Consider the following 14,060-nt stretch of genomic DNA (forward strand, 5'->3'; position numbering starts at 1 on the left):
TTTTATTATTTTTAGAAATGATTCAAGGGGGCGAATAAACCTGATATTCCTTCCTCCTCCTCCTCTTTTCCCCACAACAACCACCCTGTGAGGTGGGTTGGGCTGAGAGAGAGTTCCACAAAGTAAACTGGTCGGCTTTCATGCCTAAGGCAGGACTAGAACTCACCGTCTCCTGGTGATTGGCCCAAAGTCACCCAGCTGGCTTTCATGCCTAAGGCAAAACTAGAACTCACCGTCTCCTGGTGATTGGCCCAAAGTCACCCAGCTGGCTTTCATGCCTAAGGCAAAACTAGAACTCACCGTCTCCTGGTGATTGGCCCAAAGTCACCCAGCCGGCTTTCATGCCTAAGGCAGGACTAGAACTCACCGTCTCCTGGTGATTGGTCCAAAGTCACCCAACTGGCTTTCATGGCTAAGGCGGGACTAGAACTCCCCATCTCCTGGTGATTGGTCCAAAGTCACCCAGCTGGCTTTCATGCCTAAGGCAGGACTAGAACTCACCGTCTCCTGGTGATTGGCCCAAAGTCACCCAGCTAGCTTCCATGCCTAAGGCAGGACTAGAACTCCCCGTCTCCTGGTGATTGGTCCAAAGTCACCCAGCTGGCTTTCATGCCTAAGGCAGGACTAGAACTCACCGTCTCCTGGTGATTGGCCCAAAGTCCCCCAGCTGGTTTTCATGCCTAAGGCGGGACTAGAACTCCCCGTCTCCTGGTGATTGGCCCAAAGTCACCCAGCCAGCTTCCATGCCTAAGGCAGGACTAGAACTCACCGTCTCCTGGTGATTGGCCCAAAGTCACCCAGCTAGCTTCCATGCCTAAGGCAGGACTAGAACTCCCCGTCTCCTGGTGATTGGTCCAAAGTCACCCAGCTGGCTTTCATGCCTAAGGCAGGACTAGAACTCACCGTCTCCTGGTGATTGGCCCAAAGTCATCCAGCCAGCATTCATGCCTAAGGCAGGACTAGAACTCACCGTCTCCTGGTGATTGGCCCAAAGTCACCCAGCTGGCTTTCATGCCTAAGGCAAAACTAGAACTCACCGTCTCCTGGTGATTGGCCCAAAGTCACCCAGCCGGCTTTCATGCCTAAGGCAGGACTAGAACTCACCGTCTCCTGGTGATTGGTCCAAAGTCACCCAACTGGCTTTCATGGCTAAGGCGGGACTAGAACTCCCCATCTCCTGGTGATTGGTCCAAAGTCACCCAGCTGGCTTTCATGCCTAAGGCAGGACTAGAACTCACCGTCTCCTGGTGATTGGCCCAAAGTCACCCAGCTAGCTTCCATGCCTAAGGCAGGACTAGAACTCCCCGTCTCCTGGTGATTGGTCCAAAGTCACCCAGCTGGCTTTCATGCCTAAGGCAGGACTAGAACTCACCGTCTCCTGGTGATTGGCCCAAAGTCCCCCAGCTGGTTTTCATGCCTAAGGCGGGACTAGAACTCCCCGTCTCCTGGTGATTGGCCCAAAGTCACCCAGCCAGCTTCCATGCCTAAGGCAGGACTAGAACTCACCGTCTCCTGGTGATTGGCCCAAAGTCACCCAGCTAGCTTCCATGCCTAAGGCAGGACTAGAACTCCCCGTCTCCTGGTGATTGGTCCAAAGTCACCCAGCTGGCTTTCATGCCTAAGGCAGGACTAGAACTCACCGTCTCCTGGTGATTGGCCCAAAGTCATCCAGCCAGCATTCATGCCTAAGGCAGGACTAGAACTCACCGTCTCCTGGTGATTGGCCCAAAGTCATCCAGCCAGCATTCATGCCTAAGGCAGGACTAGAGCTCACCATCTCCTGGTGATTGGTCTAATGTCACATAGCAGATTTCCATGCCAAAGGTGGGACTAGAATTCACCGTCTCCTGGTGATTGGCCCTGATGGCTTTCATGCCAAAGGCAGGACTAGAACTAGAACTCATTGTCTCCTGGTGATGGGCCCAAAGTCACCCAGTTGGCTTCATGTCTAAAGAGGGACCAGAACTCAGTATCTCCCGTGACGCTTGTGCCTCTAATGCCCTAACCCCATGGTGGCATGCAGAGCCCTCTCTGCAGGCATGCCAGCCTTCGCTCCAGCTCAGCTCCCTGTGCATGTGTGCGCTCCTCCCACTGGCCAACTGGTTTTCAGGTATCTGCCAAAGAAGTCAGCGAAGATGCCACCTTCTGCAAGCCTTTAAAATAAAGGGTTTTCTATCAGCAAAAGTTTCATGACAGTTTCGGTAAGTTGGTAACCTCTCTGCCATATCCAACTGCAGTTGAAGTGGGTAACAAAGCCAATTCCTAAACTGGCCAGAAATATCAGCTTCTGTTGATATTTGCTCTCCTTGACAACACTGGCAGAAGGATGTATGGAGATTCTCCCTTTAAAAAAAATTTTTTTTTTATTGAGTAAACATTAAAAACATTGGACGTAGTAGAGTGATCTTTCTGGCTTTGTCATTTCCATACACATTTTAACATAACAACAAATACAATTTCTACTTTTCGTACATGGCCAGATTAATCTTATTAACATATCCCTTTTCCTCCTTTACATATTTATCTATGTATTATCCAGTTCCAATTTTACAATCCTCAAAATGTTCTGTTCCGACTCTTTTTCCTCATTTCCAACCATTGACACATTTTATTCCAGGTTTCATAATATTCTGTCTTGTCTCTATTTTTGATTTCTAGGGTCAGTCTATCCATTTCTGCACAAATCTACATTTTCTTTATTACCTCTTCTTTGGTGGGGGCATCTCTGTTTTTTCCAATGTTCTGCATATATCAATCTTGCTGCGGTTATCACATGCAACGTTAAATATGTCTCTCCTTTACTATATTTTTCTTTTATCATTCCTAATAGGAATAGTTCTGGTTTACATCTATCTTTTGGTCTAGCATGGCTGGCTGGAGAATTCTGGGAGTTGAAGTCCACAAGTCTTAAAGTTCCCAAGTTTGGACACCCCTGGTCTAGCATCTCTTCCAACCATGTCTTTATCTGGCACCAAAAATCCTTGGCTTTAGTACATAACCATCACATATGATGAAAAGATCCTAAAGTTACATTTCCAACATTGCGGAGATGGATTCTTATTCGTTTTTGCTAACCTCGTGGGAGGAAGATGCCACCTGTAAAACATTTTGTACAAATTTTCTTTATACGAAGTGGCTAGTGTTAGCTTTCTATTTCTCTTCCATGGGTCTATGGAGTTTCTCAATCCCCCGGCGTCATGGTTGTCCCAAAAAATGCTTTTTCCTAAAGGCAGTTGGTTTCACTGAAAACATTTTGCTTCTCATCTAAAATGAACTGAAGAAGCTTCTTGAATGAGAAGCGAAACATTTCTAGGGGGGGTGGGGACTTAAGAAAGTCCAGTTGCCTTTTGGAAAGAACACCTGTGGGACTAGCTAGCAGAAGGGTTTAGGGTTAGGATCCAGTTTGGATTTTAGGATAAGGGAGGAGCTGAAGAGGAAGCAGAGTTGCGTGCTGTGTGTTGTGACTCGGACAATGAGGAGGTTGTGGAGGAACATGGGCCAGTTCTGGAGCATGGGGAAGGCTCTGATGGATGCTCTGCCTCGGAAGCAGAGATAGAGCCACTGCCATCCGGCAGTTCCCAGCTGCCGTTGGAGTCGGAGATAAGTGGGGAAGAAAAACAGTTGGGACCTATTCCAGATGCACCTATGCGCAGAGCTGTCAGGAGAGGGGAACAGCTGAGGAAAAGGGGCTGACTCGGGAAGAAAGGACATGTGGACGCTGAATGGCTCCTTCCTGGCTGGGGAATAAATAGAAGTAAAAGGGAGTGGTGGTCGTAGGAGACAACAGTTCGAATTTCTTTCAGAAGATTTGCTTATTGTGGTTCTTGCCTCAGAGACTGCTTGCTAGGAATTAATTTACAGCTCACCCTAACCCTAGTAATTATCCAAGGACTGGTAAAATCTGTACCCTTGGAAGGATTATTGCCTGGACTTTCAGTGTGTGAAAGCCATGAATTCACAGTAGCTAAATAAAGAGGGATTTTTTGGGACAAGGAGTCTGTTTCTTGTTTCTGCTAAGGCTGGGTCAGAAATAACATGGATGAGATCCCGAGAAGCGAAAAGCTTCCTGAACCCAAGACCAGGTATGAAGAGGTGGGTAGATATAATTTAGGCTAGGAGGGCTTTCAAAGACAGGTAGATACAGGTAGTCATCGACTTATAACCACAATGGAGCCCAAAGTTTATGTTGTTAAGTGAGACTTGTCCCTTCTTACAACTTTTCTTGGCACATCTGCTAAGCGAATCACTGCAGTTGTTAAATTAATAAGACAGTTGTTAAGTGAACCCAGCTTCCCCATTGACTTTTATTATCAGAAGGTCGCAAAAGGGGATCACATAATCTTGGGACACTTCAACGGTCATAAGTATGAACCAGTCACCAGGTGTCTGAAGTTTGAACACCCAAGCCTAAATGTTTTGTTCAATTGCTTTTGTTGGCAATTTTGCTAAATATGAACAACCAAATCATAAATGCAAGAAACGGAGGCTCAGGGGGTTTTTAGTTAAATGTTTTTTAAAATCTTTTAGGGGTTTAGGGGTTGGGGGGTGGGTGGGTCAGATCAGGAGCGATGACAGAGCCAGGTCACCAGGTGGGGTCACGAGCAGAAGGAGCGGAGAGGAGGAGGGGGGAGAGGATATCATTCCTATACAGGGCTCTTTGATTCCAACAGTCGTAGGGAGGGGCAGATACGAGGACAGATTAACAACTCGCAGTCGGTTGGGAGACCGTGGGTGCTGGTTACACCCGGTCGCTTGTACCAACCCCCGCGTTCTAGGTGGTCAGGATCTGCAGGCCCAGGGCCTGAGGCTGTTGTTATGCAATGCGAGGTCCGTTGTCAATAAGGCCCCCCTCATTCATGATCTAATTTTGGAGGGGGAGCCGGACCTCGCGGGAATAACGGAAACCTGGTTGGGCCACGAGGGAGGTTTACCCCTCGTGGAAATGTGCCCACCAGGTTACCAAGCATTTCACCAGCCCCGGGCCCAGGGAAGGGGCGGTGGGGTAGCAGTGATTATCCGGGAGGACTTAGAGCCGAGGGAGTCCACTGTGCCACAGACGTCCGGATGTGAATCCCTTGTTGTGAAATGGGGCCCTGGGAGGCAGTTGGGCCTGCTGATAGTATACCTGGCTCCCCGCCATACATCAGCGACCCTGCCTGAGCTCCTCGAGCTGATCGCATCGGTGGCGGTTGAGACCCCCAAACTTCTAGTGATGGGGGATTTTAACCTGTCATCGGTGGGAGAAGCATCAGAGGGGGTTCGGGAGTTCATGGCTTCCATGATAGCCATGGACCTGACTCAAATGATTCAGGGCCCGACACACGAGGGAGGTCACACCTTGGACCTTGTTTTTGTCTCTGGCCAGTGGTTGAGTGATCTGGGAGGAGTGAATTTAACCATCACTCCTCTGTCATGGTCAGATCACTCACTCCTCCGACTTGACTTCCCTGGTGCTACCCCTCGCTGCGGGGAGGCGGAACCGGAAAACACTAGATGGTTCCGCCCCAGGCGCCTGATGGAACCAGATAGGTTCCAGACGGAGCTTGGGCCACCTCCTGCAGCCCTGACCCGCCCTCGGGTAGAGGACCTGGTGGCCGCGTGGAATAATGCGACTACCGGGGCCTTGAACCGGGTGGCGCCTTTGCGGCCTCTCCGGCGGCAACGATCCACCCTGGCTCCTTGGTTTACCGAGGAGCTAAGGGTGATGAAGCGCCGCAAGAGATGCCTAGAGAGTCGTTGGAGATCCTCCCGATCCGAATTTGACCGAGCACAGGTACGAGCCCATTTAAGGACGTACCTAGTGGCATTGAGAACGGCCAAATGTCAATATTGTGCCGCTCTCATTGCATCCGCAGAGAACCGCCCTGCCGCCCTGTTTCGGGTGTCCCGCTCCCTTCTGTTTCAGAGGCTGCGGGAGGCCCCTTTACAGGGTAGGGCAGAGGAATTTGGGAAATATCTGCAGGATAAAGTCGCTCAAATCCGGAAGGATTGGGTCCCCTTCAGTGGCCCAGTCGAGACGCCAGTGGCGAGTCTTGAGAAACCTTTTTGGGAGGAGTTTGACTTGGTTGTCATCGAGGATTTGGACAGATTGCGTGGACGACTGCGACCTACCACGTGTTTACTGGACCCGTGTCCCTCCTGGCTTGTACTGGCATCCTGGGAGGTTACACGCGACTGGCTCCTGGGCCTAGTGAACGCTTCGTTGGGTGAGGGGTCTCTTCCGGCCGCCTTGAAAGAGGCGGTGGTGAGACCCATGCTCAAGAAGCCTTCCCTGGACCCTACGGAGCTGGCCAATTATCGTCCTGTCTCCAACCTTCCCTTTTTGGCGAAGGTTGTAGAGAGTGTGGTGGCTTCTCAGTTCCCACGACATCTGGAGGAGAATGATTATCTAGACCCGCGCCAGTCCGGCTTTCGCCCCGGGCACAGTACAGAGACGGCCTTGGTCGCGTTGGTGGATGATCTCTGGAGGTCCAGAGATAGGGGTTGTTCCTCTATCCTGGTCCTATTAGACCTCTCGGGGGCTTTTGATACCATCCACCATGGTATTCTGTTGCACCGACTGGAGGGGTTGGGGGTCCGGGGCACCGTTTTGCGGTGGTTCGGCTCCTACCTCTCTGGCCGGACGCAATGTGTGTTGGCAGGGGAGCAGAGGTCGACCCTAAGCCCCCTTACTTGTGGGGTGCCACAGGGGTCGGTCCTCTCGCCACTCCTGTTCAACACATACATGAAGCCGCTGGGTGAGATCATCCGTGGTTTCGGGGTGGGATATCATCTGTACGCTGATGATACTCAGCTGTACATTTCCACCCCGAACCACCCCAACGAGGCCGTTGAAGTGATGTCCCGGTGTGTGGAAGCCATACGGGTCTGGATGGATGACAACCGACTCAAGCTCAACCCTTCCAAGACGGAGTGGCTGTGGGTTCCGGCCCCCCGGTTCAACCAGTTAATCCCATCTCTGGCCATTGGGGGCATTCAACTCGCCCCCGTGGAGCAGGCGCGCAATTTGGGCGTCCTCCTGGATGCTGGGCTGTCCATGGATGACCATGTAACAGCCGTGGCCAGGGGGGCGTTCCACCAGGTTCGCCTGGTGCGCCAATTGCGCCCCCTATTGGACCGGGACGCCCTACGCACAGTCACCCATGCGCTGGTGACGTCTCGCCTGGACTACTGTAACGCTCTCTACATGGGGCTTCCCTTGAAATGCACTCGGAGACTGCAGTTGGTCCAGAATGCGGCCGCGCGGGTGATTATGGGGAGTACTAAGTACTCCCATGTGACACCTCTCCTGCGCGAGCTGCACTGGCTTCCTGTGGTCTATCGGGTGCGTTTCAAGGTCTTGATTACGATCTTTAAAGCGCTCCATGGCTCAGGACCTAGTTACCTGCGGGATCGTATTCTGCCCCATACATCCCTACGACCCATCCGCTCGCACAGAGAGGGACTTCTCCAGGTGCCGTCCACCAGACAGTGCCATGGGGCGGCGCCTAGGAGCAGAGCCTTCTCTGTGGCGGGCCCAGCCCTGTGGAATGACCTCCCCCCGGATATTAGGACCACTACTGACCTCCGCTCCTTCCGTGTAAAGCTCAAGACCCACCTATTCCAAATAGCCGGCCTGGCTCAATCATAACTTCATAACGCTCCTGATGGGTTTTTTAATTCAGTAATTTTATTTAATGGGATTTTAAATTGTGTTTTTAAATTGTCTTTCACTTATGAGTCTACCTCCTCCATGCACATGTATATGTCTTTGTTCTTTATGTATGTATGTGTGTCTTTATCTGTATTTTTATCTGTTTTGATTGTACGCCGCCCCGAGTCCTTCGGGAGAGAGTTGCGGCTAATCAAATAAAATTATTATTATTATTATTATTATTATTATTATTATTATTATTATTATTATTATTATTATTATTATTATTATTATTATTATTATTATTATTATTATTATTATTATTATTATTATCCTTGCTTATGGTTTCACGTGCTTACAGAAGGAACAGCTGTCGTTTGCAATTCAGGGTTTAGGGGGCCACAACCCAGCCATTGGTGGCTTATTATACAAACCAAGATTTAAAACAAGCCTGCTTAGTAGGATGGGGTAACGCGTCGCCGCCAGGGGGCAGCAGCGACTAGGAGCGCAATCCGTTAGACCTGCCAGAGGCTCGGCACCCAATAGGAAGGCGGAGCCATCACGGGGGGGGGGCGTGACCCCGCGTGCGTGCCGCCCGTTCCGATTGGCTTCCCTCAAGACCCGCCTTCCCCGCGCGCCCTGTCACGCGGCGACAGCGCGGAGCGAGAAAACGTCCTCGCGTTGCTGTCTTTAATTTTAAGAAGCCCAATTAACCGTTATACAAATTAATTCAAGTCCCGGGGCAAATGGGAAGGGCTGGGGGAATATTATATATCATATATATGAAAGTCTCCCGGCGGATTAAAAAAAAAAAGCAACGTCCCTCAGGTTGATTGACGCGCGTCAGCGTTCACACGTGACATGCGTCAGGCCGATAAGGATGGAAAGCCGGCAGGAGGATAATGAAAAAAATAAAAAATCCCGTTAGAGCTTTCGACTCCGACTTTTGGAGCGGCTTGCCACCATAAGTTGTGGGTGCTGGAGGTTTTGAAGACAAAACCGGGGAGCCTTTTTGTCTGCAACGGTGTAGGATCTCCTGTCTGAGGAAAGGGGGCTCGACTAGATGACCTCCGAGGTCCCTTCCAACTCGATTCTGAGGGAGGATGAAGCGCGTAAAAAAAAAAAAGCGCGGGCTTCACCCTCCCCCCAATAGCTTCCCTCAGGAAGTTGTGGATGCTCCTTCCCTAGAGCTTCTTTTTTTAAAAAAAAAGACCGGACCCCATTTCTCTGAAATGGCACATAGGGTGTGCTGGCTGAGGAAAGGGGGCTGGACTAGAAGACCTCCGAGGTCCCTTTCCAGCTCGGTTCTGATTCTGAGGGAGGATGAAGCGCGTAAAAAAAAAAAAAAGCGCGGGCTTTTTTTTTCCGGGGCGGGGCCGAGAAAAAGAAGTCTCGCGTGGTTTCTTCCCCCAGGAGGCCAAGCCGCGCAAGCGCGACCACGCACCTCCCCCCCCGCCCCGTGGCTGCGAGGGGGCCGGGCGGCGCCAGAGGCCCGCCCTCCCCCTCTCCGGCCACGCCCCCCATGACCACGCCCCTCCACTCGTCTGCCCCCGCGCCGCTGCAGCCGCAGCATCGGAGCCCGGCCCGGCCCGGCGTCGCCCCCCGCCGCTCGGCGCCCGCCTGGCCGTTGCCGTCCCGGGCGGGGAAGGATTGATGTGGAGGCCCACAGCGGCCCCGCCGCCACCGCCATGCAGCCGCCGCCGAGGAAGGTGAGCGGGGAGGCGGCGGGGGTCGGTGGGAGAGTGGGGGGACGACCCCGGCGGAGGAACGGGATGCCGGGTCCTGCCTCGGCGCTGGCGGCTTCCCAGGAGGGGAGACGACCCACCCGGCGATCGGGAGAGGCGGGGTCCCGGCGGGAGCTCCGCGGAGGCGTCTGGACGGGGTGGGGGGCGTCGAAGGGGTTGGGGGGGGCTGTAGGGCGGAGGAGGGGCTGCATGGATGAGGTGGAGGATTTGGGGGGTCTGTGGGGTGGAGGAGGGGCTTGGGGGGGCTGCATGGATGAGGTGGAGGATTTGGGGGGGCTGTAAGGTGGAGGAGGGGGATTTGGGGGCTGCATGGAGGAGGGGGCTTGGGCTGCATGGAGGGAAGAGGGAAGACGGGGAGCTGCATGGAGGAGGAGGCGGTTTGGGGGCTGCAGGTTTGAGGAGGGGGACTTAGGGGTTTGCATGCAGGAGGAGGAGAGGGACGAGGAGCTGCATGGAAGAGGAGGGGGTCTTGCGGGGTCTGCAGAGGCTGGGGAGGGTCAGCGGGGAGCGGGAGGCTGCAAGGTGGGCTTTCCTTGAGGCTGCTCCGGGGACCCTCACCCCCCCCTCTGCCTACCGAAGGGATTCCTTATGAAAAAACGGACCCCGACCCGGAGGGTGTCCCTATGCTCCCGGAGACAAGGATGACCCCATCGTTGTGGGAATGCAGCTGCTTGGTTCAATGCAAGCCTGCTTAGGGGTCTGGTGGGAGCTGGGAGGCTGCTTGCCGGAGAGGGTTGTCGTTGGGGGTCCTGACACCCCATCTCCCCCAATTCCAGCCAGGATTTGAAACAGCCAGGATGCTTGGCTCAGCTCAAGCTGCCTTCCCCACCTCTGGGGAGCTCTTTGGGGGGGATTTCAGCACCCATCATCCCCAGACGGTCTGCTTGGGCCAGGCAGGAAGATGACGGGGTGGAGGACAAGTTGACTTGTCACCAAAGCTTCCCCCAGTTGGCTTTTTGATCAAATACGGGGAGAGTTGGGAATCCCCAAGGGACAAATCTGGACAGATCCGGGACCCCAACTCATATTTTCCTCCCAGGTTTCAAGGCCTGCCTTCCTTCTTGGCCGGGGGGGGGGGGGTCAAAGGGCTGGGTGGGGAGGCACTGTCCAGTTGGCCTGATTGAAGGCAGGCTATTTTTAGGGGTTGGGTCCCAGCCACGGGAGACTTCAGCCAGCCAGGACGCTTCTGTCTGGCCGGCCATTGCAGGAAGGGACAATCCGTGGCGTGGGGGGTCTCCAGAAGGGCTGCAAGACCCATGAGACACCCCCCCCCCTCCGTGGGGCAGCCCTTGCCAGCCTTTCCTCTGGGCAGGAGGGGGAGGTAGATCTCGAGGTCTTATTTATCTTAAGAAACCCATTTAGACAGCTGCTCCATCTCTTGCATAACTGGAACCCATAGCCCGCCTTGGCCCCGAACATAAAATAAACGTGTGTGTGTGTGTTTAAAACAACAACAACAACAGCCACCCACACCAGAGTGTGTCTGCTTGTTCAGACCTGGCTAAAATTCATCAGGGAGGGAAAGAGGTTTCATTTTTGTCAACAAAAGGCTGGGCTTTTTCAGTGGGGAGGGAGGAAAGGACGGGCGGAGGAGGAAGGTGATCTTGGCTTGCCCCACGGAGGGGGTTTATTTAGCGGGGTGGGCTCAGCCTGGCAAGCCAAGTTTTGCCCGTGTTTACAGGCTGTTGGGTTTATTCCCCTGGCTGTTGAACATGGTTTGCTCTGGCCCTTGCTCTTGAGTTTCAGTTGGGGGGTGGTGGTGGTGGAGATAGGAGTTTCCCTGTAGGAGGATGAGATTTGCTTGGGGAAATAAAATAAAAATAAAGTTTAGCCTTTCTGTTTTAAAAGAAAAAAAAATCCCCTACAGGGTGGATTTTTGGTTGTTGTTGAAAAAATTAAGTGTCTTTTTTTTTCTTTCCTTGAGATGATTTTGCTCTTTCCTGGGTAAAAATACTGGATTTCATTTGGAGGTGTTAGAAATAGGGGTGTCTGTCCCCCCCATAGGGGTGGGGGGAACTTATTGGAGCTGAGCTAACACCAGGTGACAGGATACAGGTAGTCCTTGAGTTACGACCACAGTTGAGCCCCACATTGATGGCGCTAAGTGAAGCATATCCTAAGTGAGTTTCGACCCGTTTGTACAAGTTTTCTTGCCACGGCTGTTAAGTGAATCATTGCGCTTCTTACATGGTCGTTAAGTGAATGTGGATCCCCCCATTGACTTGGCTTGCCAGGAGGCCGCAAAAGGGGATCGCAGGAGGACCCCAAGAACACGGCCACCGTCATAAATATGAGTCAGTTGCCAAGCGTCTGAAGTTTGATCCGGTGACTGCAACGGTCACAAGGGTGAAAAGCAACCATATAAATCCCCCTTTTTTTTCCGTTGTAACTTTGAACGATCACCAAATGAACCCTTGTAGGTTGAGGACAAGCTGGAGGGACCTTGGAGGTCTTCTAGTCCAACCCCCTCCGCTGAAGCAGGAGAACCCATCCCATTTCAGACATGTGGCTGTCCGGTCTCCTTAAAAGCCTCCAGTGATGGAGTGACCACAAATGACTCAACTAGCTTCGTTTCCCACCTGCTTTTGTTCTTCTTTCGAACACAAAACGGTTGGGCTTTCCCCTCCTAAATATAGAGCTGTGTGAACGCAGCCCTCTTATTCTCTAGAGAGAGAGAGAAAAGTTTAAAAACAGCATTTCTTAGAGCAATTTTCCCGCAACGCGACTTTGGACCCTAGCGAACCAGGAAATTTGATTGACACCTGGACTTTAAGTCACATTTTTAATTGCCGTCGTAACTCTGATCGCAAAATGAACTGATGTATCTCGAAGACTACCTGTATTTAGCCATGGTCGGCAATCCTCGACTTACAACCACTCGTATAGTGGCCGACCGATATTACAACGGCGCTGAACTAAAGAAACTTAGGACCAGTCCTCGCAATTATGATGTCCTCATGGCCACATGATCACAACGCAGGCACTTGGCAAACGGGTGTGTCTTTATACACCACAGTCGCAGAGTCCCCTGGGGTTATGTGATCCGACTCACAGAACCGGTAAAAGGAAGCTGGATTGACTTAACGACCGCGCGATTTGCTTAACGGCCATGCGAAAGGTTGTGAATTCGGGTTGATTTCTTTGTTTAGTAAGGGGAATTCTCATCCCGATTGTGAGTACGTGTAAAGGCGTATCACTTAACACGCAAAGGATTCCCAACCTTGGCCACGTTAAGACCCCTGGACTTCAACTCCCAGAATTCCCCAGCCAAGCAGGAGATCTGATTGACACCTGGGCTTTTCCACCTGGGGAAATCAGAAAGTTTTCCTTGACCAGTGGAAAAAAAAGCAGAGGATTACAACAAATCTGTCAAGAATGGGCATTTTTCCATTCAGGGGAACAGCGCACATTTTTGCATTTACGGATCACAGGTAGTCCTCCGACTTATAACCCATTTAACGACCGCTTGAATTTGCAAAGGCCCTGCAAAAAAGTAACTCACAACCGTTTTTTACATGGATGACCATTGCATCATCCCTAGAGACACCTGATCAAAATTCAGATGCTTGGCAACCGACTCGTATTTGTGACTAAATACAGGTAGTCCTCGACTTACAACAGTTCATTTCGAGACCAGAGTTACGACGGTAATGGGGGAAAAAAGGGACTTACCACCATTTTTCACACTTACAACCGTTGCAGCTGTAATCAAAATTCAGATACTTTCAGTGTTTTTTCAACCTTGGCAACTTGAAGATGTCTGGACTTCAACTCCCAGAATTCCCCAGCCAGCGAATGCTGGCTGGGGAATTCTGGGAGTTGAAATCCGGACATCTTCAAGTTGTCAAGGTTGAGAAACACTGCTTTAATTGATTCATATTTACGACGGTCGCAGTGTCCCGGGGTCACGTGATTCCTCTTTTGCAACATTCTGACTAGCAGTCAATGGGGAAGCTGGACTCGCTTAACAACCGTGTGACTAGCTTAGCAGCTGCTGGGATTCACTTAACAACTGTGGCGAGAAAGGTGGTAAAACCTGAAGAACTGCCTTGCTTAGCAACAGACATTCTGGGCCCAATTGTGGCCGTAAGTCGAGGACTATCAGTACTTGCAAAAAAAAAAAAAAATCTGAAGGTGTCTGATGGATATTTTTCCAATTAACACACTTAATTAAAAGGCAGCAAATATCAGGAGTTTTACAGGGCTGGAAAGGGCCAGTGAGTGGAGGAGAGCTTCTGCCTGTTAATAAAATGAGGTAATTGGAAAAGGAGCTAGTCCTTAAGATATTCTTTTTCCCTAATATGTGGCTTTTCCTACTGTGAATCCATTATGGGTCCTTGGTCCTATTAGCTCTTGGAGGGATTTTTCCATTTTCCTCCTCCACTTCTGTATTTCTGTATCTTGTTTATCAAACTGTTTCCGTGAGTTCATTTAATTCTTTTCAGGGTTTAAACTGAGAGCCTTCAAAGCGGGGAATATTAATATTTAAACCCCTTTAACCTTCGAATAACTTAACCATCTTGATGGTCGACTCTAGCGAAGATCGGAGAGGATGGATGAAGGTTTCTCTTTTCTTTTTATTGATCTGCCTTTTTTAAAAAATAAAAAAAAATGAGCTCACGAAACTTTTTAAAGTGATGCTTCCTGCCCCGCTGGAATTATTGCCGAGTTGTCATTCCTTT

The 14,060-nt window shown here is 51.2% G+C and overlaps 2 protein-coding genes across 2 annotated transcripts in view; one reads left to right on the plus strand and one right to left on the minus strand.

Moving 5' to 3' along the window:
- The window catches only part of RELT (RELT TNF receptor), a 483,787-nt gene that overhangs the window by 339,274 nt on the left and 130,453 nt on the right, over positions 1-14,060 (minus strand). The gene's annotated exons all lie outside the window — the stretch shown is intronic.
- Positions 9,163-14,060, plus strand: part of FCHSD2 (FCH and double SH3 domains 2) — a 154,405-nt gene continuing 149,507 nt past the window's right edge. The window contains exon 1 of the mRNA XM_081952364.1: positions 9,163-9,342. Within this exon, the coding sequence (XP_081808490.1) occupies positions 9,322-9,342 (21 nt within the window). The 5' untranslated portion in view covers positions 9,163-9,321. The remainder of the gene's footprint in view (positions 9,343-14,060) is intronic.

The sequence above is a fragment of the Natrix helvetica genome (genome assembly GCF_964273705.1).
Source record: "Natrix helvetica genome assembly, chromosome: 4".
Lineage (NCBI taxonomy): Eukaryota > Metazoa > Chordata > Lepidosauria > Squamata > Natricidae > Natrix > Natrix helvetica.